Genomic DNA, 25,630 nt, shown 5'->3' on the forward strand with positions numbered 1-25,630 from the left:
AAATATATAGATTAATATAGTATCCATCACATGATCAGTTCCAAAGCACACTGAGGTAACGTCGATGGTGGGGTTTTGGGTAGGGGGCATGAAAATATCTCCATGTTTTGTAAAAATCTAAAGAAATAAACTCAAAAGTCGAAAAGATGAAAATATCTACAGATATTTGTACGTCCTAGGTCCCTATTGTCGCTTTCATTTGTAAAGTGCTGAGAGCTGAGATGATATTTTCCAATTGTTTATGCTCATTTTAGCATCGAGGTTTGAGGAACACGATTAGATTAGTTTTTGAGAAAGCGTATATAGGATTTGTATCTTTCCAAAGTAAAATGATTTTTTTTGGTGTATGTATAGCAATAAGCAATGTGTCGACCATCTTTGGCAAAACCAAATTATTGCAAAATATGGAGTAGGTTCCTCATGAGGTCACCTCGTGAAATCCTATTTATGGCAATAATAGGAACTAAACACGGACACCTACTTAAAGGCTAAATGCATATACATTTGATAGTTTTAACTGAAAATGCATGTATCCATTTTACTCACTCACGAGGTTTGTTTATGTGCATATCTGTTGCTCGATCATCTTTATCTTTATTTCTTTTATGTACCAAACCAAAATTCAAAACGGAAACAGAAACTCAAGTTTTTGTACATTCTGTACAGAGTGCAATCAATATTGTTTTAGTTTTACATCAACAAGATGACGATGAAGCTTCTGACACGGATACTGATTCATCAATAACTCTCATAGCCTTCCATTCGGCTTCCTCTTTTGGTTGACGTAAGGCTACAAAATGAAGAGCCGGACTACGCACTTGATAAACACAACATGTCCATGGATACGACTCTGGTGCAGACCAAACCTGTTGTTCTTCAAATGTCGTCTCCTCAGCAATCGATTCCGCCGCACAGTACACAACATCAGCTTCTGGCTCTGTGAAACTCGACATAACAACACAACCACACGAAACATAACCTTCTGGGGCACGTGGTCGCCATATTGATACTGGACTTGCATAATCCTCAGCACAGTTTCTCCAAACCTAAATCCAAACAACCACTTCTTTATATATATAAAAAAAAAAAAAAGACGGGTGGATGTATGATAAAATGAATTGGTATTTGTTAGTACCAAATCGTAGCCCAATGGAAGTGCGAATAGTCTATCTGTGTTTTGATACACTGCAGCAACATTTGGAGGATGGGTCCCAATGCGAGCTATATCCCCAACTGAAATATACCCGGGTGGGCAGATTGGGCGCCAGAAGCTACATATTGTGTTGTCCTCTACAACCTGAGTTAAAAACAAAAACAGCATACAATGTTACATTTTTTAATTGGGAAACAAAAGTAGTAAAGATAAGGTTGAGATGGGGGGTGCTAACATTCTTTTTGGAAAAAGGATGTCGGGCTTTGGAATCTTGATCGCTGGTCCAGAGTTTGGAAAAATTGATAACATGTTTAACGAAACTGGTCTTGTCGGTGGCTGTGGACAGAACATCTCTTGATTTTATAATGGACTTATTTTGGTTACGGGTGTTGTTTCTGTAATCCGTCTCGTTCCAAGCAAAGGATACATGTTTCTGGCTGGAAGGGACCTTTAAAACTAGGCTTTTTAAGCTGGATTGATGAGTTTTCCACATTTTACGAACTGCCAAGCATATTTTAACAGCTTGGGGGTCGCTTTCATCCGATTCATCTTCGGTGCTACATTTGATGACTCTCACAAAGCTTTCGGATCTTTTGAAGTTTATGAGATGGAGGATTAGATGTGAAGGTTTTGGATTACCAGCTTTTGCTAACTCCAGTGCCATCAGATCTTCCCATGGGACATCCCACATGATTTTACATGGTTTTTTATCCATTTTATCAGGAGACAGACACTGTGTAATTAATGTATATGTTATATATATATTATATTGCGTTTCGAATTGGGGATAGGAGTTGGAATTAGGAAAGGGGAAGGTGTACCTGAAGCAGCATGACTCGTTTGCTGGTTACCAAAACAATCCTGTGGTATGGAACAAGGAAATGGTCTTCATAAAGATCAGACCATGCAAACTTTGATGGCTCCTTGAATATGTCGGTGCATCCGAATCGCCGGCTGGCTTCTGCTAGGTAAAGTATCATCTGGCCAACAGCTTCTCTCTCGCAATATTCTCTGAGGACATTGTCTGCGCGAATGGCACGTGGATTTCGAATCCTTTGTATGATGGTTTTGTTGTTTATAACTTCTAGACACCTGGAAAAACTTGCACCAATTCCATCCACAGTTAATGAGAAGAAATCCAGTGCTCCACTCACCGGTTGTACCACAAATCCAAGAAAGGCTCTCCCAAGTCCATGAGCAAGTCCAAGAATACCATTCTCTCTCGCACTTTCAACAGGTTTCCTCACTACGCCAGACACCCCAAAAGCAAAACCTTGTGCAAGAGCTTCTGTCCCTTGTAAAAATCCGTCCCCTACCCCTGTTATTCTTCTTGACCATACCTGCCAACATAATTTATTACTTAGGTATGCTGTCATTTCACTTCTACTATAATGTGTTTTCACTAGGGAAAAAGAAAAAAGTTAAACCTGTTTTGAGCGCAGTTGTAGAAACTGTCCATCTGTGGAGAGCTCAGCAAATCCTTTACTTAGAGAAGCCAATGTGGAGCTTGTCATACCCAACACATCCACGGAGAAAATTAAGTGTAAAGGATTATGGATAAGATCTCTCCAGATGCGGTTACCAATGGCAGGAATAACAGAACTTTTTCTCATATATCTGTCTTTGTGCATTACTTTCCTAAGGTGGAGCTGCACATAAAATACATTTTTATGAGTTCCAGTGGTATTCAGCTATAGACAATGCCACCAGAAAACAGAGTGGCTGAATCCATAAGAGTTAACCTGAAGTTTGAACGCATTCCCAATCGCTGATAGTATAGGACTCCATACACCTAGAACACCATGAGGTCTTTGAGCTGGTGCAGTCTCCAAGGATAATTTTAGCCGGACTTCTGAAACGTCTATCAGACTGTAAAAAAGAAAATCAAAATATGGTTTTACCATTTTGTTTGCACAACATGTATTGTTAACAAGTAAGTCATTATAGAAGATTTATTACTTGACACGTATCTCTGGATCAACTTGTGCCACACTAGATGTTTGGGGGAGACGATCAAGTTGAACATGTCTGAAGAACTCTACCGAAGCCCAGATTATTGGCTCATGAATGTTTATCCTCCAAATTTTGTCAGTTACCTACAATATTAACACCAAAACATGAAGTATTAATATATATTATATATTAGGGAAGTTTTAAAGACAACAAGGGAGCCGCTGATTACCCGTATGTAGACATATGGGTAGACCTGAATACCATCAGGGGTCTCATTGCATGTTGTAATTGTCATTTTGAAAACTGGGTGGTTCATATCAGAGGCTTCTTCAGGTGCCAAAAGCACAGGCATATATGTCAAAGGAAGTTGGTTGTCAAGCTGCAGATGGCCTAGTATCAGCTTGAACCTGCTTGTGGTCCCACTATCATAGCCAGTTGAATAAGATACAAAAACCCTCTCCAGGTAAAAGTAGGCAAGCTCTTTTGGTCTATGGTCCACAAGAGAAACCCCAACGACTCCCAGTTCAACAATGAGCTCCAAAGGAGCTGCAGTTTCCTTTTCTGTGGTTGGCATGTTGGCACTCTTCCAATTTTCAAAACTTGCCATAGATCTACTAAGTCCATCTGAATGTGAACCTGTTGCCACGTCATCCACAAACCTAGCAACCTTGATGTTACCCATTTCTACAACATGAAAGAGTAATCCCGTTCCTTCACAACATTCTGAACTAACTCCCAATTTATCCATATCAAGCTTACATACTGTAACCTCATTATTGTTGTGCACCTCAGTATCTATAAACTTTTCACCATACGGGTCCACCCATGAGAATTTGGTACTTGCACGAGGCTCTAACCGGATCCAATCATCAGTATTCAAACCAGACTGGCGAATTCTAACAACTTTACCAGCTGTTCTGTTTTCAATCCTGTCAAACATAATTTTTCCACAAGTAAGTAAGGCAGAAGCATGGAAATAAGTACAAGTGGGCTTGAATTATTCTTCCTGTTGATAAAGTTATACGATGTGTGTGTACCTAATAGGGCCATCTCTTGGTCCACGACGGAGTACAACAATGAAACGTGATCCCTCTTCATAACCTCGAATTTCAGTTCTTAAAATTTCCTGACTGCCATCTTCCTTCTTCAAAACAAGAAATATGGTGTCTTCCTTCTCAATTTGAACAGGAAATGACCATTCTGTGCCTTCAGCACGGATCTACCAGATAAACAATATGTAAGGAATGTATCACTATAATAAATAGATAAAAACTGCATAATTAAAGAAACACACACACACACACAAAGGACCCCTACTCACCTGTAGCTTGCTAGGTTGGTCAGTCTCACGGTAAACAAAGGAGACTCGTACATCAGATGCTCGCAACAATTTCGGTTCATCCTCGCTGCTTAGCTTCAAATATATATCTTGACCAAGTCTATTGGTGAATGTCATAAACGGACGCACACTGATTACCTAATGTGGACAATGAAAAAAGTTTTTAAGTTCTGGACAAAATGTAAACCAACTAAATTTTTTAAAAAGCTGTTGGTAACGAACCTTTGTTGGAACAGACTGATAGGGGGTTGCTTTTGATGATACGAACAGGCGCATGCAGTTCTTGTCGGCATCATAAGCAGAGACACCCAACGAACCATCCTAAGAAACCACATAGAAGATAAATGAATTCATAGAGTTCACAGAAAAAAAAAAAAAAAAAAAAAAAAAAAGCAAAATCATTGGTAAGTAGATAAAAATTAGTACCATGTCAGCAAGTGGAGAAAGATCTGTAACATCCCCAAAATGATCATTCCCATTGTCGCTAATGGAAGCAGAGAGGCCCAACAGTTTGAAGTTGAGAGCTGAAGCAATGGTATAGCCTTCGTGAAATTCCTCCTCAGTTATCTCCTCTAAGATTACCTCATTTGTCTTTTTTGACTTGAAAGGGTTTCGTTTTGCTTTTTTTGCAGACATATCTACAAGCCTGAATGTAAGTGGCGGACATCTAGCAATCGTCAACCAATATGGAGAATAAACTCTTAGAGCCTTGGGTGCCAAAGGCCTTTCCATTTCATAGTTCTGTTCAAGAACTACATGAACAACCCTGCATATACCAACAACAAATGCATATGAAAATAAGCATAAATAAATAAATAAATATGAACGAATGTGTTCGAACCTCCCAGAAACTGAACTTCTTAAACCTAATGTTTTTGCTGGATCAAGAGAATGATGAGATATGAGCACAGCCTCCTACAAAAGACAAATCATGTCAATTGGAGAAAAAATGTTTTAAGGGTTGAATGGGAAAAAGGAAATGTGAATGTAATATCTCACGTGTATTGGGAGCCACCCCCGTTGTGGAAACAGAGAAAAGTACAAGGGGTTTCTAATGTCGGCATTTAGGACCTTCACTGTTTCACCTGGAGTAAATACACCTCTAGAGCATGCTTTAAAATGGCCACTTCTTTGCATTTCAAGAACAGAAAATTCAGCTGTTAGAGGAAGATTATTGGTGATAGATAGAGGGGACTTCACCACAATATTCCAATCCTGAATAGGATCAGAACGGATGTCCTTAGAGATCTCTGATGCTTGAATGGCCAAACAAAGCCACATTCCATGTGACGGATTTGATGATGTTCCACTTATCTCAGAGCAGTATAGAAGTTCCTCAGACTCATTCAGATTTGAAACATGTATTCCAGAAGTTTCTTTGGGCCTACTATCATCTTCTGACACTGCATGCTTATCCATTACAGAGCTCCATGAATATTCCTTGTGATCATCATCTAGAGTAGGTCTTAATTGGAGAACATATAATCCAGAATGGACAAGTCCAAAAAGTGGAAGTGGAAGACTTTCTCCAGGTTTCAGTTCTCCAATGACAATCTGTTTCTGTACATCTGTCTCTATGGCATCTTTTGGGGAATCCGTTCTGGAATCTTCTAAGGTATCCAAATTCTCTTTAGAAGCATCAAGCTGGAGGCACAATTCGAGTACTAAATCTGTGTTGTTGGTAACTGAAACCAAAGATCTGATATTCACATATCTATTTCCATCCTCTACAAGGACTTCACTTGCAACTACAGCATTTCCTAATGGCCAGCAGGCAGCGTGTGCAACATAGTTTAGTCTCACTGTGGTCCAGGGGCCATCCTTGGTAGGCCCAACTTGTAGAGACCCAGAATTTCGGTCCCTAATGAAGCCTTTATCTGTGTTGGCTACCACTGATCTTGGTGAAAGAAGGACGGAACACTTTATTCTTCCACATGAGACTGAGGATGTGTCTGCTTGAGTTGTCTTCTGCAATATTAAGAATCAACAAAAGAGAGTTGAGTGGAGCTATTAACCAAAATATGGACAGAGATACTTGTAAAGATTACTACAAAGAATCTCACAGTGGAATCAGCTGGTGACAACTCGAGCCACTCAGATTCATTCCCTTCTAAATCACCTTGGGCTCCTAGTAGCTCCTTCAAAGAAGAAGAGTAGTATCCAACAGGAACACCTATAAGAACAATAAATGTAAGCTTAGAGCTGTGAGTGAATCAATAGATTAGTAGTCTTAATTGGCTAAAACATAGAGGACACCATAGACAGGAGAAGTATACAACTCTGTACAATTATTTCAGTGCACAGTGAAGTGAGCCAGTGTATGGTAGAACCACAAAAGATGGTTTGTATGCTACTCAAAGAACACTGGAAACAGATAAACTAAAAGGATACAGTATGCGTATGACGCACAATTCTGTTAGCATCATCCATAAACACTCAAAAATATTACGAGACTTTGAACAAAATAAAGCATGGCTGAGGTTAAATGATCTACCTTTCCCCATGTCTGTTGCTACTAACTCCAGCATATAGCCATCCTGCCCAAAATAAGTAGATAGTGATTAAAAGATTGATTTCATGTGTAAAATCTTGGTTAGTTGTCTATATTGGAATAAGAAATAAAACTGAACCCCGAACAGTGCACCTCTGCAATAATCAAAAGTTTATCCAAAGGCGAAAAAGCAACACAATTTTACAGAGTACAAATTTAAAGGACTGATACAGCCTACAGGGAAGATGGACATCATAGAAGTAGTAGATTAAAATAAGAAAGCACCCAGAGCCCAAAAACTACAAAAATTGGTCAATGATGTGTCGGTAATCTGCACTAAAATCAGAAACCATCATCTAGGGAAGATGGATATTATAAACGTTCATTCCATCATAAACCAGGTTGCTTTCAGTTAAGGACAAACATAAAGAAAAAATGTAAATTACTAACCAGTGAATCTGCTTTGAAGAAAAAAATCTCATTCCATGTAACCAATTCAAGATCAGAAGATTTGTCACTACTGGAGCTGGCACCACATGTACGTGCACTTTGCCGACCAAGAAGGATGCCATTGGAGGAGCTTTGGCCAGGAGTTAAACAGACGGCAATGCCATATTGGTGAGAACCCAGTCCTTCTACTTTAGGAAACTGATATGAAAGAGAATATAAGATCATGGAAACATTTAATATGTGGAACATTAAACTTGTACGAAAAATAACCCAACAACAAGTTTAGTAACAGCCCAGTTAACTAGTTTTTTTGTACAAAAAGGGAGAATGATTTGCTAATGAAGCCCAACAGTTAATGTAAATCAGGTTGGCTAATGAAAGCTCTGGTACCATTAATAAAGAAAGCAAAGATTGACAAGGGAGCACACCTGTGCCTGTGAGATGATGATTGTCACCATTGATCGTAGTTTCTTGTAAAGATTTCCTTTCAAGTGAGAATCCAACATGTTCTTGGAAACTGGTACTTTCAAAGACTTCTTTTCTCCAGATGGCATCTTGATTACATGTGGAAGTCCCCTGATTTCAGTAGCTCTAACAAAGATATCCTGCCCAAGTTTATTTTGCGGGATCACGAAATAATTTTTCTTGTGATGAACATCGATGATAGGCCCCTCATATGATGGAGAGATTGCTTCCTGTTATAAGGACCACATGAGAGAAAGAATCACTCACTAATCCAGGAATACTAAAAATTTGTTATGCACCAAGGAAACCAGAAAATTACCCTAACACTAGAGGGTTCATGAACTTGGCTAAGATTATTCCAGCTTGCATAAGCTTGAATAAGCATATTAGCATTAGACACTGTTATATTTATGTTGAGATCCCTTGTAGTGGTGAGCCGTAATTGAGATGCAGCACTTGGAGCATTGACATCATTTTGATACCTGTATATTGAAACCAAACAAGGAGAGAGAAAGAGAAAAGGGATCCCTTCAGAAATTTATCACTAAAATCTATTTGCAAAATTCTAGAGAAATAGATAACCTACCTTAAGACACCATCAACAGGTTCAACAAGAGGCTCCCAAGCTTCAAGTTTATCATTATATGATCTGGCGGCCAATGAGAAGCAAACAGTGGCGTTGAGGTAATCAGGCCTGCTATGGAGACTAAATCCTATACTGCTCAATGATATGTTAGACAATGGTGTCATCTGCAATTCAAAACATATGAAACAATTCAGATCCCAGTTATCAATGTGGAGGATAACACTAAACCATTTATAAATGCATAAAAATGTACTTTAATACAATAGGACAAGCAGTTTAAGGTTTAAAGGTTATCAAGAAGGAAAGGAAGTTCAGCAATGAAAAGTATAACGCTTACCATGCCACCATAATCGTCAAAAAGCGCGAGAGAGAAGGTTCTTATTTCTGCATCAACGACCGTGTCATCTGAACCAGTGGGTGTATCAGAATCCACAAGCTTTACAGCAAACCTCCTGGGAGGTTTTTTAAAGCCACTGCGGACCATGAAGGTTCCAAGCTCATTACCAACTCCCCATATGCTAAATGATTCTTTGGAGAACCGTATATCAGAGGTATCCCATATACTCTCCTCCAAAAACTCATCCCCGGTGACCATATCACTGCGCATGCATCTCAAACAGTCAAAATCAGATTGCTTTGGTGAGCCCTTAAAGGCTACACACCCCAAGGAAACATAGCCAGGGGGAGCCTGAGGCAGCCACAAAGATATACTTTCAGCCCCTTTATGTTTCTTTATTTGACCGACAATTTGAAAACCGATAGGAGCTTTAAAAGGCTCATCATCTTCAGGAAGAACAATGCATGTGTTTGGAGGCTCATAGCCTGTAACAGCAATATCACCAAAATACACCATCCCTTGAGGAATAATAGGGCGCCATATGGATAACTTCTTTCTAGATTTTGAACCTTGATTCCACCATACCAAACGAAAACTAGCAACCGCCTGAAACCGCCTGCCAGAAGTTGCAGTTGATGACCTCTCTGATTGAGTATTATCACGATTAGAAGGAAGTGCTGGGGAGTCTGAACCCTTTGATGATTTTGAAGATACTCCACGGAAACCAAAAAGTATATGATGCAACTCATAGGCTCTACCGGACATGTTCAAAGTCCCTGGATCTGCTGGAAGGAAGGTGCCAAGAGAATTATCCACACGCCAAAATCCCAATCCAGGAGAACTTCTGCAAAGTAAAGAATAAGTCAATAGAATACTCGATATCTAGGTTTACTGAATTGAGAATTTCACATACATGTCACCAAAGTTAATTGTGATACAGTCCCTTAGCGCACATGGAGATACCAAAGAAGCATGTATGCAGAAGGCGGAGGAGAGCGAAGGCTGTGTCTTTCCAGGAGAAACCACACATCCCAAGGCAACATATCCTTTTGGTGCAACCGGAAACCAAATGGAACAGCTTTCTTCCCCATCTTCAGGGACAAGCTCAAGGTCGCCAGCACCTTCGGAATCAGAAGGGGGCCAAACTAGTGTGAAGGCCTCGGGCTTCTTGATCTTTACATAGCGAGTATTCACAGCAAGAACTCCCTTTGATGGTGGCTTGTCACTGTAACAAAGAGGCAAATGATGATAATAAGAAAGAACAGTACACATACACAACTGTAATATGGAAAACCCTAAATCTTAAAAGATTCACCAACGTTGCTGTCATGTAGTCGCCAAGAATAGCAAAGCCAGGTGGTGCATGCGGTCTCCAAAATGCATATGTTTGGTTGTTGTGGGCACCTGGAACACTCGGAATTTTTAATTTAATTGACTGATAAACAAGTATTCTTCTCAGAATCAACAAAAAGTAGACAAGATCTTTACTTTGAAATGTGCCAAGCTTGTCAAACTCGGAGCAGGAAACCGTCATTTTCCTGGATGTCATCCTTAGGAACTTTAATATATCCTCCTCAACTGCTAAAAATAGCCGTAATGTGCTGAAAGAAAAATTCATGAATATATCTGAAACTGCAACATGGATATTTGTCTTCCCAGAGGCATTTGAGAACTTGACAGAAGTATCAAAAGGCTCTAAAATTCTGATCCCATTGCTCTCCATAGTTAAACCAAGAGCATTTGCACTCATTTCTATTGTATCGCCCTTCAGCACGAGCCTATAGACAGCAGATAAACATGAAAGCTTTTTTTAATACGTTGATCGTTTAAAAAGTAAATCATAAACCTAGAACAAAACCCTCAACCTCCAGCTTATAAACATGAACCAGAACAAAAAGTTATTCATAAAAGAATCATTCTATCTCTCTCTCAAAATATGCAGCGATTCCTCTCACCCAACCATAAGAATTAACCTACTCCTTTCAGATTTCTCTCAGAAAGTACTGGCCACTTTCCTTCAGTTTAGAATATATTGGATATAGGTTTCAAGGGAGCCAGGTTTTGGACCCATCCACCACATACAAACTAACACACACAAAATGGAATGAGAAAATAGTGCTTATTCATTTTATTAAACAAAAAGTGAAGATTGGTTAATCAAAAAGAGAAGATTTATGTTTAACCGTATTTAGAAGACAGACATTCATTTAGGGATAGAAAATAAGAAGAAAAATGATAAATAGACGATTGCAAAATCATGTTTGAGTTTCAGTACCTATATGCCATAGAAAGGAACAAATTTATAAGCATTTTTCTGATAAGCCCCAAGTAATCCTAGAGGGCTTTTAGTTGATCTGCTTTATAATTGTTATTCTGCTATCTTTTTGGCTTTAGGAATAGAATGGTCTTTTTAGGAGTTATGGTTGTTATTGGTTGTTTTGTTTGTGGGAGCACTGACATTGTCCTAGGTCTGTTTGGGGACCGCTCCCCTGAGTCTTGTTTTCTATTTATTTGCTTCTTGAGGTTTTTGTTGAGCAGTTAAGAATTATATTGTTAAGAACTTTGTTCTTCTTGGAGAGTCCATTTCTCTCGAATGAATGAGAAAACCCTAATCTATCTTATCAGTTCATAGTTTGATTATCAATGAAATCTGTGTCTTATTCAAGAAAGAATCAGGATTCAGGGCCTATCATTTTCCAATACCCAAATCATCCAGTAACATGCAACACTAGCTTTAGTATGAAAAGGACCAAATACAAATTTAGGGCACCCATGAAATTTAATCAACAAAATTCATGAAGGCAAGAAAGAGAGACCTGCAGAAGGCATCCAATCTTGCATGCAAAAACTTGTTTGTGAAGAGAGGAGACTCTCCTACATATTTTGATGAATTATAGAATGTAAGCTCGGGGCTTATAACCTGCAAAAAAAAATTATGTATAAGAACAGACATACTAGCAAATAAGACAGCAGAGAAGTAAGATGAGAAATATTGGCATGTCACAGCAGCAACCCTGCTGTTAGTAGCTTCATGAACAAGGTTATCATGAGTGTCTAAACAGAATAACAAAACTGGTTTAGTACTACAGTAGTCAGTCCTATTATTAAGGGTCAATCTAGAAATTGCAGTGGTGAGGGCACAAAAATGATTTTAGACTATTTAGCTTAGAAGCTTTGAAGTTTTTAAGAAAAAATGCTAAGGATATAAAAGTACTTACTACATAAATGAAATGAACTAACGTCAGAAAAGTAAATGATTACAGTTAAATTTCTTGATAGTATTTGTTTGTGCTAATGTAGTATAAATTTGCATCAATAGCCATTTAATGGCAATAAGGGAAGACCATCCACATATGGTAGAAAATAATATTATTGAAGAAACAAATAGGAGTTGACTGTAAGATATTAAGCCACATTATCACAACCCAAGGTGTACACAAATAATATCATACTCCTTCCTCCCAAGATAATGTAATGTTCAACATGACACATGGTTGAATAAGAGAGACTTTGTGGGACGAAAATAAATGTAATAGATATCTTCTCAAGATTGCACATGAGTTAAGATGTAAATTTAAACTGAAATAAGAGAGAAAATGTTGCATTTTTGGGACTGGGGGAAAAGTAAAGTGATCTTTGTACATCTTTTAGAGCCAATGTCTATGGATTAAGTGATATGTTGTAATGACAGATTATACAAGAGAAAAAGGATAACTCTAAATCGGCGTCATAATAGGAAACTTGGAGGGAAGAACATTAACATTGATGGAAGTATTGTCTTAAGTTCTCTCTTATTTTTCGATGGCCTACAATTCACTAACTGAGATGAGTTTTTTCTTTAGATGATACGAAAAAATTGATGTTAGAAGGAAGAACGAATGTAATGTCAAGTTCAAGTGGTGTTTGCTCGGGAAGCAAAAGGTTTATAGACCCAGGTTTGGTAATGATATAATCATTGAAAAATTAACCTTACGCTATGCTATGGACTGCTATCAGAAAAATACATTCACCTGCAACTCGATGGAAGTTTCCGTGGGTCTGCTCATTGTATTGTTTGGAGAAGGCAAATCTTTTGTAGTTTCCTCTTGAGTATTTGGTGAGCTACTTTCCTCCTCTTCCAAAAAGACTTGATCATCTTCCAAAGCTGAGAAACTGCTGTTGGACCCTAGGGAAACACATAAGTCCAGATATTCTCCATTCTGCATGAATAAATTTGATTTTCATAAGTTCGGAAGAAGAAAAACAATCAAACCAGCATCAAAAGCGAAAACATACCTTGATGGTGACATTTTTGAATTGCAATCGTTTACCACTGTCAACATGTATAATAGTTTCTATGCTTCTAGAAGAGATCATTTGTCCTTCTCTGTCTTGTAACAACAAAGTTCCACCTCTACCATCATAAATATAATGGTCAAAATCTTCACCATCAACCACCAAAGGCCTCTGAGGAGAGAGTATCAACACCTCATCGCTTTGACTAAAAACTGGTTTATCCAAAACAAGTGCATCAACTACATATAATGATGTTTCATCCACTTCATTTGACAGCATGCCACGTACAGTAGGTACAAAAAACTCAGCAACCGCCATTAGGAAGTCAAGTGCAACAAGCAATTGTGGCCTTTGGATACATAATGACAATGAGGTTGAATACTGACTAAATTTAGCATCAAGGATTAACATTGTGGGAACTCCTAATATCTGGTCATATTTCACATCGTCTGCCTTCACCATTTGGTTCTCCTCATTGTGAACCTCATAATCTGGACTGTATCTCAGACTCTTGGGCTGCCCCACAGCTAGCCTAAGCTCTTCTTCTGTCCCCTCACGGTCATCATTCACAGTGAATCCCTTCAGGCTCGCTGACAGAAGACCTTCTCCCCGTGTATTAGCTTTGTATAGCATCCATAGCCCACTCACCTGAGACAAAGAGCCACATAAGCGAACAAGTAAGAGTTTGTTTCTTTTTTTCTCCATTAAGTCATCAAGTGGCTTAATGAGTAATGATGTTTGTCACTCTGGATCAACTGCTGTATACATAAGGTTTTTTTCTTTTCTAGACTTAATAAACCTTCTGAATGAGATTAAATGATCAGTTTACCCTTACATTCCAATAAACAAACTTCACAATATTCATCAAGTTTAACATGAGAGGAGTTGGGTGAAAAAAACAAGAAGCGCAGATAGGCATGGGTTGGTGTCTTAGTACATTAAGCATGTTTTTTTTTTGGCTTAGCTCATCTAAGGATAGAAATAGAATAGGGTTTTATTGTGTCTTAAGTTGCTTTTAAACATTTCCTGTTTTGGTATTCCCTTTGTATATATATTGAGGCTTAAACCTCACTATCAAATGCAAGCTTTCATTTCCAGATTTCTAGTTCAATCACAGCTCTTTAAGTCAGCAAGAAACAACCCCTAAAATGCAGTGCAACACTGAATCTGCACAAGATTGACGAAAATGAAATTTTAAAGAAAAACTTTAAGTGTCAAGGAGTACCTGCAGTGTCGCGAGAGCTGCATCCGAAGCCATCCCATAATGAAGAGATAATTCAACAAGACCAACAACAACAGAAAGCTTCATAGAAATCCAAGTCTGTTCATTTTCAGCTCCATGTTCACGACCTTCAGAATCTTGAAGAACTAAAGATTCAACAACATCAGCAGAAGCCGACACAGCACTGTTGTTGTTCAAAGAGGGAATAGCATTCGGAGTCTCTGAGATGTTGGACAGTGCACATTCTGAAATAATTTGATACTCTTTATTGGAGAGAGCCGCTTTCAGTTCACCTATCTGAATAAGTGATAAAACACACATCATATAAGTTGAAAAATGACACCTTCAAGAATATTACAGCAGTGAATTTGAATTTTGAAGCTTTCGCAGACATGAGACAGTAACAGTGTCACCAGCATCTCTCTTAAATCATATTACATATTTACATACGAAGATGAGTTGTAATACCTCAATGGCAACTTCTATACTTGGAACTTGATGCAACAAATCACGAAGTGACCTCCGAATAACAATGGAAACGCCCTTCACATCGTGTATTATGCTTTCACCCAATTCAGTTCCCATGCCAACATTTAAGTTGATGTCCTCAAACTACCAAAAGAAAGCTCTCATTAGGGAAACCTTAAAGATCATTCAGATTCCATTCTATGTTAAGCAATTAGATTACTTCCTCTAGTACCAGATTCGTTAACAACACAGATTTTACCATGCCAACTTTTTTAGTACTTAACCCAAAGTCGAATCGTAGGACTCACCTTGACCGACATTATATCCAAATGAACAGCATTCATCTCTCTTTTGGTACCCCCAAACCACTGGAAAGTGTTCTGAACAGTAATATGAACAATATCTAGCTTCAGATAACTGCAACAACAAAACAAGGACGATATATGTGACAACCCTCAAAGACTAGTAGGCCATTTTACATATAGACAACATGATCAGGCACAAAACATGATTAATTAGTTACAGAATTCAACTCTTACTCGGGGCTGTCTGTTCTACGAGGCATTAGAATTATTGGTTTCCTCAACGAAAGGTCCAACTTTATAGCAGGTGAGCCTTCAATTTCACTTGTTTTAACCCACTTCTCTGAATCTGTTACTTGATCTTTTACTTTTACAACAGCCACTGAGTTGTTAGGAACAAGGCCCATGAAGTAACTGATAATCTACAGGCAAACAAAACACCAACCTAAGCAATAGCAAAATACATCAGATATAACAAGAAGAAGAGAAAACTTGCCTCCTGAATAAATCGACTCAAGAACACCACTCGTACTTCAGAAAGCTGTCCAGTAAAGCTATAATCAAACCCACCATAGTCCTCATCATCAGCACTAAACGAACTGAAAACCAACTGTAGATTTGACAAATAAGAAAAATGTGATCAATTTGACATGTGTACGGGTGTAAATGGCAGAAACCAACAACAAGAAGCAATTAGAAGAAATACATTAACTAATATTATCATATACTCATTGTTTCAAAACACCAATCTGCATAGTGCTTAAATGTTGCAGGGAGTACAGTATGCCCCATGCATGCATTACAAACATGGACACAAGCAATTCATTCTATTGTGGGTCAATAAATAACTAGATGAAGATTAAAGCAAGAAAGGAAAGCTACGAGCTAAGTTGTGTCGATTCGGGACAAAACTGACACTCAATGCACTTATGCACCAAACCAACCAATCAAAACAGATCGGAACTACACAACAAGATGGCATGTGAGCTATGGAACTTTCATAGTACAAAAATTATACCTCAAAGAAGAGGGTATCAGACATTCAGACCCTTCACATACCTCACTACAGCCATTTTTTGAAGATAAATAAAAAAAAAAAAAAAAAAAATCAAATTACATTACCTCCACAAATGAACTACCACCAGGATTTCTCATATCACATGCCCAGAAATACATATGACTGCTCTGAAGACTATCATCACTTATTCTCAGGTTCCCAAGAGATGCCTTTATGCTAAAAGAAGATGGGAAGACCTGAGGAAGAAAAGATAATTACACAAATTAAATTATTTTAGAAGGACACCGTTTTAATACGTAGATTCACTGGTATTTTAAAGAAAGAAGTCAAATGAACCTTTATATCAGTTGTGAAATTATCTTGAGACATAGTAGCAAGCTTAGTTCCATCTTCTTTCATCAACAATATTTGAGCACGTGCCATCTCCAGTGTCAAAAGGAATACCACTCTAGACCTACCCTTTCCCAGCAGACCTGTGACTTTCAACTCATCAACAGCAGGTGACCGATTATTGACTTCAACCTCCCGAGAACTATCATTCACATCATCTGTTGAAGAATGATCACTGAAAGATTCCAGATTGTCATCCTCAACAGTGATAGCACTAACAAATTCCATAATTGCTACAAGTATAGGCCTTCTACAATAAAACGATAAGGTTGCTAGAGTAACCATCACCTGAAGTTAAAAAAAAAAAACAAGGACCTTGAGTTCCAACAATTGCTTACAAAGAAAGAACCAATGAAAGCAGGGAAAGAAACTCACACGTTTATCAACGTTATCATAGAAAGCAGAGTTGGAATCAATGAAAACAATTTGAGCTTTCACAAAACTGTCTAATGTGTCGGTAACTTCCAAATTATTTTCCCCATCTTGATTAACATCATCAGGTAACAAACCAGCAATGCGGGTAAAACTTGGGGTCTTCAAAATTGTTCCTTTTGATGGCCCTGGGCTATCTCCTGGATCATTTAGGCTATCAGATACCTCATAAAACCTATCATCTCCTTCGGTTTGATTTTTATCGCTGCCACCATAACTCTGATCTTCGATAGTATCAAACACAGAAGGAGCATCTGCATGACGTATAAATGACCGTGCCAAGTAAACAGGTTTGCGGGACCCCTTGCATGATACTAAATCTTCTACCTCCAATGCTTTCAGGACAGTTCCAATGAACATATCACTTGCTCTCATTGAAATCTCAACCTGTTCAGAAACATGAACTCAAATGAGAAATAAAATTTACAGACTTGTAAAAAGTAATGCAAATAAATCTCACCCGACCACCTATTGCCCGCAGTTCAAACAAACGAATCTCCTCAGCCAGAAGCACCTTTATAAGATTCCGGTCGGTCTACACAAGTCAAAGGAAATGTCAGGTTTACCTGTGCCAGTGCAAATTCGACTAACTACTTCAAAAGCACTTTTACCTGTGTACTATAATTGAAGCACAGTTTCAGCTCATCTAGAACACCGGTTATAAACAGTTTCTCTGTATTTGAAACATCCTTCATATCAAGCTTCTGAACCTCTTCAATTTCTGAATCTTCTGACTCTGACGAAGTTTCCAATAGACCAGTGATGGGAGCGGAACCCTGCATGGAAACAGGTAAAGGATCCTGTAATTTCTTCCAGACATTCACATTAAAATATATGAAAGGAAAACAATACTGGTATATTTGTAAAGACATCGTAGTGCAAGGTAAACTTAGCAAGTGCAATCACACAAATAGCTATAAATCAAAGAGAGCCAAAAATGGTTACCGATGCCCGATAAATAGCCCCCTGCAATAAGTGTTTCCAGTTTGTCTTTGATTCCTCTGATTCGCATCGTAATATCAGAGCATTTGCATCTTCCACAACCTACAGATGAACGTATGCAAATGAGAAACAGACCATCAAACCAATTAAATAGATTGATTACACATAAGAATATTGTTTCTTTTGGTTAACCAAAATGCTCTGTGAGAGAATAGCTAAACAACCTTGCTGATGGATCGTTCTGTACGACAGACAGCCAACACATTTTCTACATCGCCAATAGTTTCAGATGGGACGCCATATACTTGTTTTCCAAGCAAGCTGCAAATAAGACAAGTAATCAACATCAAAACAGCCAATCCGGAAGTATGCTAAGTACAAACATGGAAACACAAAAAAAAAAAACACCCAGAAGTTAAAAATATAAGCACCTGAAAGATTGTTTGTATGACCTAGAGCCAGGCGCTTCAAGCACGTACAGGAAAGGGCCCACCAAACAGAAATATCTCCTCTGCCAGACAGCTTCCCTATTTCCCACACCCTACAACAAAATAACGATATATAAAAAAATTCCAAAAGTTTAAGATTGGATTGGATGAAAGCAGGAGTGGTTCTAACCTTCCAATTAAGAACATCTAACCAGCCCTCAAAGTCAGCTTGATCCCAAGGGCGGACAAGACCTTCGTTATCACTATCCTCTCCCTGAAAGATCTTTGCAACTTGCATCAGTCGATGATAACGCGCCGGAGAAAAGTGAAATCCTAGGAAAGGAAGCCGCACGGCCAATCTTGTTGTGGGGAAAGATGGATTCTCTGACTGGATCTAGATACAGAGATGAAGTGTTATCAACTGACAACATACAATAACAATCATGTTTAAAACTTGAAATGAATTTACCTGTTGAAGCTTACAAGTCACACCGCACTTATCAATAATAGGCAAGAAACTAACGATACTAGACTGTGAAGAACCGCCGGATCCTCCTGTCAGCGAACGTTGACTCCAGTGATAGTCACCATCAACAAAAAAAGCAGATACATCACTCAATACTACACCGAATTGGAGATAAATATCCTTCTCATGAGAAACGTCATCATCATCATCCTGTGCATGTTTGAGAAATTTTATGAAAAAGTTATCATTTAAGGATATTTGGGCTGATCAAAGAGAAATCACTATGGACCAACCTGAGTACGGATTATCAAGTTTCCCAGGTCAAGCAAGAGTTTTGTGGGATGAAGATTGTCCGGACAATATTCAGTTGGAATGGTGATCTTGGGGGCTGCTATATCCAAGTCCAAGAAGAACCTAGTAGCAAGTTAAACCAAGTGTCACAATTTGCTTAGTAAATGAAGCATTCTTAATCATCAACACATAACCATTCAAAAAAGCAAATGGTATAATTAGAAAGAGAAACGGACAAGCCTATGATCATACACTTGACTAATGAAATCGGAAAGGGTCAAGGAAGGCAAATAGAATTCCAAAGAAATATGAAAGTTATTTTGGAGAAATGTCCACCCCCAGGCACACAACTTAAAAGATGGAGACAAAATTCACATCTAGTGAACAACTAACTATAATCAAGTAATATGATGTTCTCCTTAATGGCCAAAGGTATTATCACCACATGAAGTAAGTTACACACCTGGCATGCTCCTTCAAGGCCCTGTTTACTTGTTGTTGTGCAGAGCGCTTAACCTCATCGATTGTAAGCTAAACAAATAATATGGCTGTCAGCAACGTACAATGAAAAGAGCACACAGAGATAGTGGAAAGCACGTTATTGAGTTATTCTAGAAACAAAACCTGCATGGCAGCAGCAGTTTCCAACGCTATCTTCTGACTCACAGCATTGCTTTCAAAAAAGTTTGTAATTTGATCGATGGAGTTCTTCAGATACTGAGAAAAGACATCTTATCAGATCAAAACCTATTTCCTTAAAGAGTACATACATAATGAAAATAAAAACATACTGTAACATAACAAGGAGATGCCTTAGCAACCATACTCCAGTCCACTTTAGCATCAAATGGTTTATAGTTGAAGACCCCAACTAATGAATCAGAGGATGTCGCACTCTGCATCAAAAAATCAGAACCCAAGTATTTAAACAATCATATATACTATAGCAGTCAGACACACATACACAAATGTATTAAGAGCCTAACCTCAGCAAGGAGACCATCAGGAGATGACAACCGGTAAGATCCCAATTTCATGTCAATAATTTTTGCATCTTTGTAAAACTTCATCAAACAATCGAGGTTCTCACATGACAACTCAGCAACAAACTCATGAGCTTCAGTAAGTTTTGAAGCATTATGTTTCATGTGAACCTCTATCAATGTTCGAAGGACATCCCCCTGCTCGTCTTTATTCCCCGACTGCTCATCATTATCACCTTCCTTGTATCCAATAATGTCATTCAATTGTTTCCAGTCCTCATCCGTGAATTGCAAAGGTTGATTATCATCTTCAGCAGTTCCGTTGCCCCTAAAACCACACAATGCAATCAATTAAATATACAAAAGTCTTGCCACGTGATATAGAGAAAAGAAAAGAGAGTAAAGGTACTACCATCCAAATGAAAACCATGATTTCTTTGTTTTCTCTTTCTTCATGGCAATATCAGACTGCGACTTCTCATAGAACTTGTGTGCAAGCATCCTACGCATATCATAAGGGATTAGATTTAATGCAGTGAAAAAGGAGTCCTTTTCTACTTTCAACAGTCTGGTCAACTTGACTAATATAGAAATAATGACATGCTAAAAGATCTATAACTAAAACCTCGGAAAGAAAATTATACCTCCATTGAACTATGAGCTCAATATCGAGTTCACGGTCTAGTTCCTCTATGTCTTTATCATCATCAATGACATCTCGACCAGGGTCAGCTTTTAGCAGTGAAGCATACAAAGATATGTATCTTTTACGTAAGGTTGCATATTTCAAGACCTGCTCCCAAGACATTCTCCCGCTACCACCACAAATAGTATTATATAAATATATAATGGAAAATTCCCAGGCATAAGATAGTAGTTTGATATGAAACTACAAGAATGATGGTTAGAAAACTCATTTTCTCAAAACAAAATATTTTCTTAACAAGTAGAGAAAAAAAAAAAGTAACCAAATAACTAAGAAAGTGAGATGCTAGAGGGGAGGTCAATACCTTGCCTTCTTTATCTGGTCTGAAACGACTCGGTAGGCATACTTCCACCATGCTTTTGGATCTGATTTCACCGGGACAAGAGGCCGAAAATGAGCATATTTCAATCGCTGATTGAACGCAGAAAAGTTATCAGCTAACTTCAGCACATCTCTATAACCACTCTGTAATTTTGTGAAAGGAATGCTTATTAGAGCAACATAATTAAAATAATCATCAGACTCACTCACTCGCATAATGAAGTCACCAGATAGAATAAAGACTTGCTGACCTTTGGCAAACAAATTGTGACATCATCCAGGTTCACTACTGCTTTCTGTAAAGGTTGATCTCGAATAGATGAATTTGAACGTGGTTTTGAGTACTGAGCATTTCCGGTTACAGGTTGTAGAATGTATGTGTGCTTCTGAGCAAGAGCACTGGCTGGTTTTCCATTTTTTGTGCCAAAACTGAAGACCTGAAGTAGATCTTAGTACAATGACATGGCAGATGAAATCTAAAAGATCAATTTACACCGGTGAATATATACCTGATCCCATTCAGAGGGTTTCATATCCTCCCATGGTTTCTTAATGTGCCATGGAGTGATATCAGAATCCAAATAAACAGCCAGCCTTTCAAGTTCTACAGACTGGAAAAAGTTATGACAGCAAAACCGATAATCAATATGACAATTCACTATATCAGCTAATATCAATAATAATGTTTGGTAATATAATAATAGAACCCCACTAGATCATGGCCCTGTTACAAGGAACAATAACCCTATCACCAACTTGGAGAATAGATAAATACTAGAAGACCAAAATACCCATAAGAGAAATAAAGTAACTAACTAAAGAATCTCAAAACATGATACCCAAGTTTTTTTTTTTAAAAAAAAACATCAATTCAAACAAGTTAGATTAGTTCCAAATAATATCAAAACAGTATATAAAGCATATTAAAAAGAAAAGTGGACATGTGAATGACATTAAGTAATTGCATCCAACAATGTAAAGCTTGTAGAAAAAGACCTTGTGGAGGAGCTCTAATGCACCACCAGTGACAAAAGCCTCCTTCCCACTATCATCAACTGTCGAAGCTGAGAGCTTCTCCAAGGTCACGCCAGCTGCAAATGGGTGGCCAGGATTGCTAAAATAGAAAAGGAATTAGCTGGAAACACAGTGACAAGACAACAAAGAGCATTTGAAGTTAATTACCTTTCAGTGTCCTCATATCTGATATGAATACTTGATATCGACAGCTTTAAATTCCCAATTATTGTTTCGATGAAGGATCCAAGCCACGATTTATTCTTAAAGAAAATAAAATGAACATGTTACTTGATTGAATGGGCAAGTCAGCATGCATTATTTTAACATGTTATCCTTGTTAAAACAGATATAAATACTTCTTCAATAGTTTCATGTAGCAAAGTAGCAAACAAGGAGACAAATTATCTGCAGATTGCTAGAGCTTCTTCTATAAAGGGGAAAACTATATGGTACCAGATAGGTGAGGTTTTAAATTTAGGCGCATACCATCTCTGTGGTCAATATCTGCCTACTCTCCAGCATCTTCATTTCCATGTCCTATTTCAATAATAATAAAAAGTTATTTGGAGGATCATCAAATCAGACATCTTACAACAGTATACTAATGTCTTACATGTATTCGGGACTTCTTAGTTTTCTGAACAGCATCCTCACTATGCCCTTCAACTTGGGTCTCAGGTTCAGCTAGCAAATATATACGATCCAAGTATACCAAAACTGGTTCTTGACCAATCCTGCTCCAAGGAACCTGAGAAATATAAATACCATAAAGATACTTAAATAATTACAGATAATAAGCAGATAAGAAGTCCCCATTAATTAATATGCTTTCAGACATCTTCCAACGTTCTCTATGTGATTAAGAGAAGACTTATCAACCCCCACCTTGAGCTTCACTGATCCGAGGAACCCTGCCTTAACCTTCACAGGCAACTTCAGCGCATTTAGTGCCTCCGGCTTCAGTTGCATATTTGTTAATTCTACATCGCCTGTCACAAACCAAACAATTGAATTTCAAAATATAGCGTATGAGATAAATTTGACATGGAGGAGTCAAATTTTGGAAACTTTATATGCATATACCAAAAAAGATAGGCAACAAAGGTTTCAAACTAGACCAACATTTGATTCAAGATACAATCATACAAGGATCTTCATTAAGATATAGCATGAAATTTGTGACATCCTAAGTAGTGGGCTACTGATAACTAGACTACATCATTTTAATTTGATTTGAAGGTTATTATGCAAGACTCTGAGTTCGGCTTGGGATGTTAAATAACTGACATATAAACAATAATCTACACCATAACCATTAACTAGTATTAATACATAACTCCAATGCACCAACACCTCCTGAACCACCTAAGCCTAAAAGCACATTCATCTCACACATCTGACCACATTACTGTAATTACTGATGAATGAATTACAAAATGCCCACTCTATCCATTTCAAGGCTATTATCCTAGGCCAAAGTTGGTTACTAGCTTTACATACCTACAGTGGCCTTCTTGGAACTCAACTTAGTTATGGGAAACTGAAAATGAATAGGGCACACACTTAGCAGGTTACAACATTCAGTATTTCACAGTACACAAATGTTGCTGTTTTATTGGCCCTAAACCATTAAACCAACAGGCGGCAGGCTCTCATCAGTTCAGTTATCACTCGCCCCCACTGTCATCCACTTACCCCTACTGGAAGAACTACATACCACCCTAAAGTGCAAGCCAGAAGCCGTCTGAAGTCAGTAAACCAATTGAGCAATTCTAATGGACTGTCACACAGAGCTGTAACATTCCTAATTTCTATTCCCAGTTTCATGCCATAATAAGTATGTGCACACCACCGCCAGCAACGCAACCATCATTTCAAATTCAGAAACTAATAGCATTGTTCATATTACCAAACAACCATCCATTCTATATTCCTTTTACATAACACGAACACTAGTAACATTGAGGCCGGCTGCACAAACCTATAAACCCTAAAGCAAACAATACACACACGAAACATGAAAAAAAAAAAAAACGACCACAGGAAATTTTAAAAAAGTCCGTCAGTAAAGTGATCATAGCGAAAAAAGTATATCAAGAAAAAGTAGAAGAATGATGATGACGATGATTTTATACCCTGCCAGACGCTGATTTTGAGAGCTTCTTTACTGAGGCCACGGACATAGTTGCCGAGATACCTCTGCAACAAATGCGCTACTTGATCCTCCAACATCTTAGAGGCTGATTCTGACTTTGATTTTGATTTTGATGTTGATTATTCCATATCCTGGTAACGGTATCAACGGGAGAAATGGGAGGAAGAAATTGGGGGGAAAAGGAATCAGGATGGATTCGTTCGGTGCAAGTGAAGTATCGAGTATCGAGTCGAGAGAGAGAGAGAGAGAGAGAGAGAGGGTTTACGAATTACGAGAGCTATGAAAGACACGTCTGAATTAACGCCTCCAACGGGACTAGAACGTGACAGAGTTGGCCCACGTATTCGACTTGGGACAGGAGGAAGCAAAAAAGGAATGAAATAAAATATCCTTTAATCAGATCCCGTGGATATCACGAGTTCAGCTGACTACTGACTATTTTCAACGATTAAATAGAGTCGGTTAGGTACCAAACCCGGTTTTTTGAAGGGGTTATATGCTGTCGACATTGCGCAAGACTCGGTTAGTTAATAAACCCGGTGTTTATGTCTATTGTCGACGTTGCCATAAAGACATCTTACATTTAAAAGTAATGTTTTATTAAATAAATGTTAGAGTTAATTACGAGAATAGTATATGTTGATGTATGATTATTGCATTAGCAGTCTTTTTTTAGTGTGGTATCATTCTAGTGTTAATGATTTATATGGGTAATAAGTTTTATTTCGTGTATATATTTAATTAAAAAAAATGATCATATGTCATATTTTTTCCAATTTATAATTTATAATTTTAAAAACATATAAAGCCACATGCACTCCCTACCCCTACTTTTGAGAATCCACAAGGGACACACATTGACTTCCTAGCTACCATCTCAGTAACACACCTCGTCTCCTTGGAATAGATTACTACTAACACATCCGACAGGCTCTTTAATTGAATCTTGATCAGACAATCTATTGTTTGTTATGTTTAGGTGGTAGTATTTTGGAGGAACTCACTAAGTTTTGTTTGTTATGTTTAAGTTGTGGTAGTTTGGGAAAACTCACTAAATGATGGCTTACAACTTTAGTTTTGGTTCAGGTACTTCTGAGGACCGTGGCAAGACGAAGGCGAAACCGTACACATCCTTCGTTTTAAGATCTTAGGAGACTCTAGTTTTAAATAATGTTTTTTAGAACAATGATTATGTAAACACAATTGAGTAATGGGCTGTTTTTTATAGTTTAAATTTGTTGTGATTTCCGAAAGATACATATGAATCATATAGTAAAATATAATTGATAATCGATATTTACTAGGTTGGATTCAAATGAATAGGATAAAAGATACGTAACCATTTATTTATTTTGAAACTTGGATCGTAGACTGTGATAGTTGATGTTTTTTGGAAACTAAAACGATATTATATATATATAGAGAGAGAGAGAGAGGGAG

General features: G+C 37.9%; 1 protein-coding gene across 1 annotated transcript; it reads right to left on the reverse strand.

Annotated features, from left to right (window-relative positions):
- Positions 1-574: 574 nt before the first annotated feature.
- Positions 575-24,529, reverse strand: LOC145034544 (pleckstrin homology (PH) domain-containing protein). Its single transcript, XM_078982982.1, has 58 exons — positions 24,171-24,529; positions 22,921-23,024; positions 22,649-22,783; positions 22,522-22,572; positions 22,201-22,295; positions 22,015-22,132; positions 21,528-21,629; positions 21,270-21,455; positions 21,002-21,162; positions 20,636-20,806; positions 20,404-20,493; positions 19,995-20,319; positions 19,800-19,904; positions 19,633-19,725; positions 19,472-19,539; positions 19,011-19,131; positions 18,721-18,927; positions 18,442-18,645; positions 18,255-18,364; positions 18,048-18,144; positions 17,827-17,925; positions 17,493-17,657; positions 17,342-17,416; positions 16,825-17,268; positions 16,396-16,737; positions 16,164-16,295; positions 15,538-15,651; positions 15,279-15,463; positions 15,048-15,156; positions 14,740-14,883; positions 14,275-14,568; positions 13,050-13,697; positions 12,785-12,973; positions 11,591-11,694; positions 10,263-10,552; positions 10,094-10,178; positions 9,688-9,999; positions 8,775-9,618; positions 8,438-8,601; positions 8,171-8,333; positions 7,815-8,081; positions 7,387-7,584; positions 6,940-6,982; positions 6,509-6,618; positions 5,445-6,413; positions 5,287-5,360; positions 4,872-5,211; positions 4,668-4,766; positions 4,428-4,583; positions 4,144-4,325; positions 3,336-4,035; positions 3,113-3,249; positions 2,896-3,022; positions 2,581-2,802; positions 1,975-2,493; positions 1,389-1,886; positions 1,136-1,297; positions 575-1,046 (listed from the first exon to the last, which is right to left on the reverse strand). The coding sequence occupies exons 1-58, from the start codon at positions 24,265-24,267 to the stop codon at positions 696-698; spliced, it is 12,696 nt and encodes a 4,231-aa protein (XP_078839108.1). The 5' UTR covers positions 24,268-24,529; the 3' UTR covers positions 575-695.
- Positions 24,530-25,630: the final 1,101 nt, after the last annotated feature.

The sequence above is a fragment of the Lactuca saligna genome, chromosome 3 (assembly GCF_052625555.1).
Source record: "Lactuca saligna cultivar CGN05327 chromosome 3, ASM5262555v1, whole genome shotgun sequence".
Lineage (NCBI taxonomy): Eukaryota > Viridiplantae > Streptophyta > Magnoliopsida > Asterales > Asteraceae > Lactuca > Lactuca saligna.

Bases quoted from the DNA above. Each gene is read 5' to 3' on its own strand.
- LOC145034544 (XM_078982982.1), bottom strand. From the start codon at position 24,267: ATGTTGGAGGATCAAGTAGCGCATTTGTTGCAGAGGTATCTCGGCAAC. The intron at 20,494-20,635 runs GTATAATTTTCT...TGATATGCGTAG, and splicing joins GAGCTCATAGTTCAATGGAG to GATGCTTGCACACAAGTTCT. The intron at 18,928-19,010 runs GTTGGTCCATAG...AAACATGCACAG, and splicing joins ACTTGATAATCCGTACTCAG to GATGATGATGATGACGTTTC.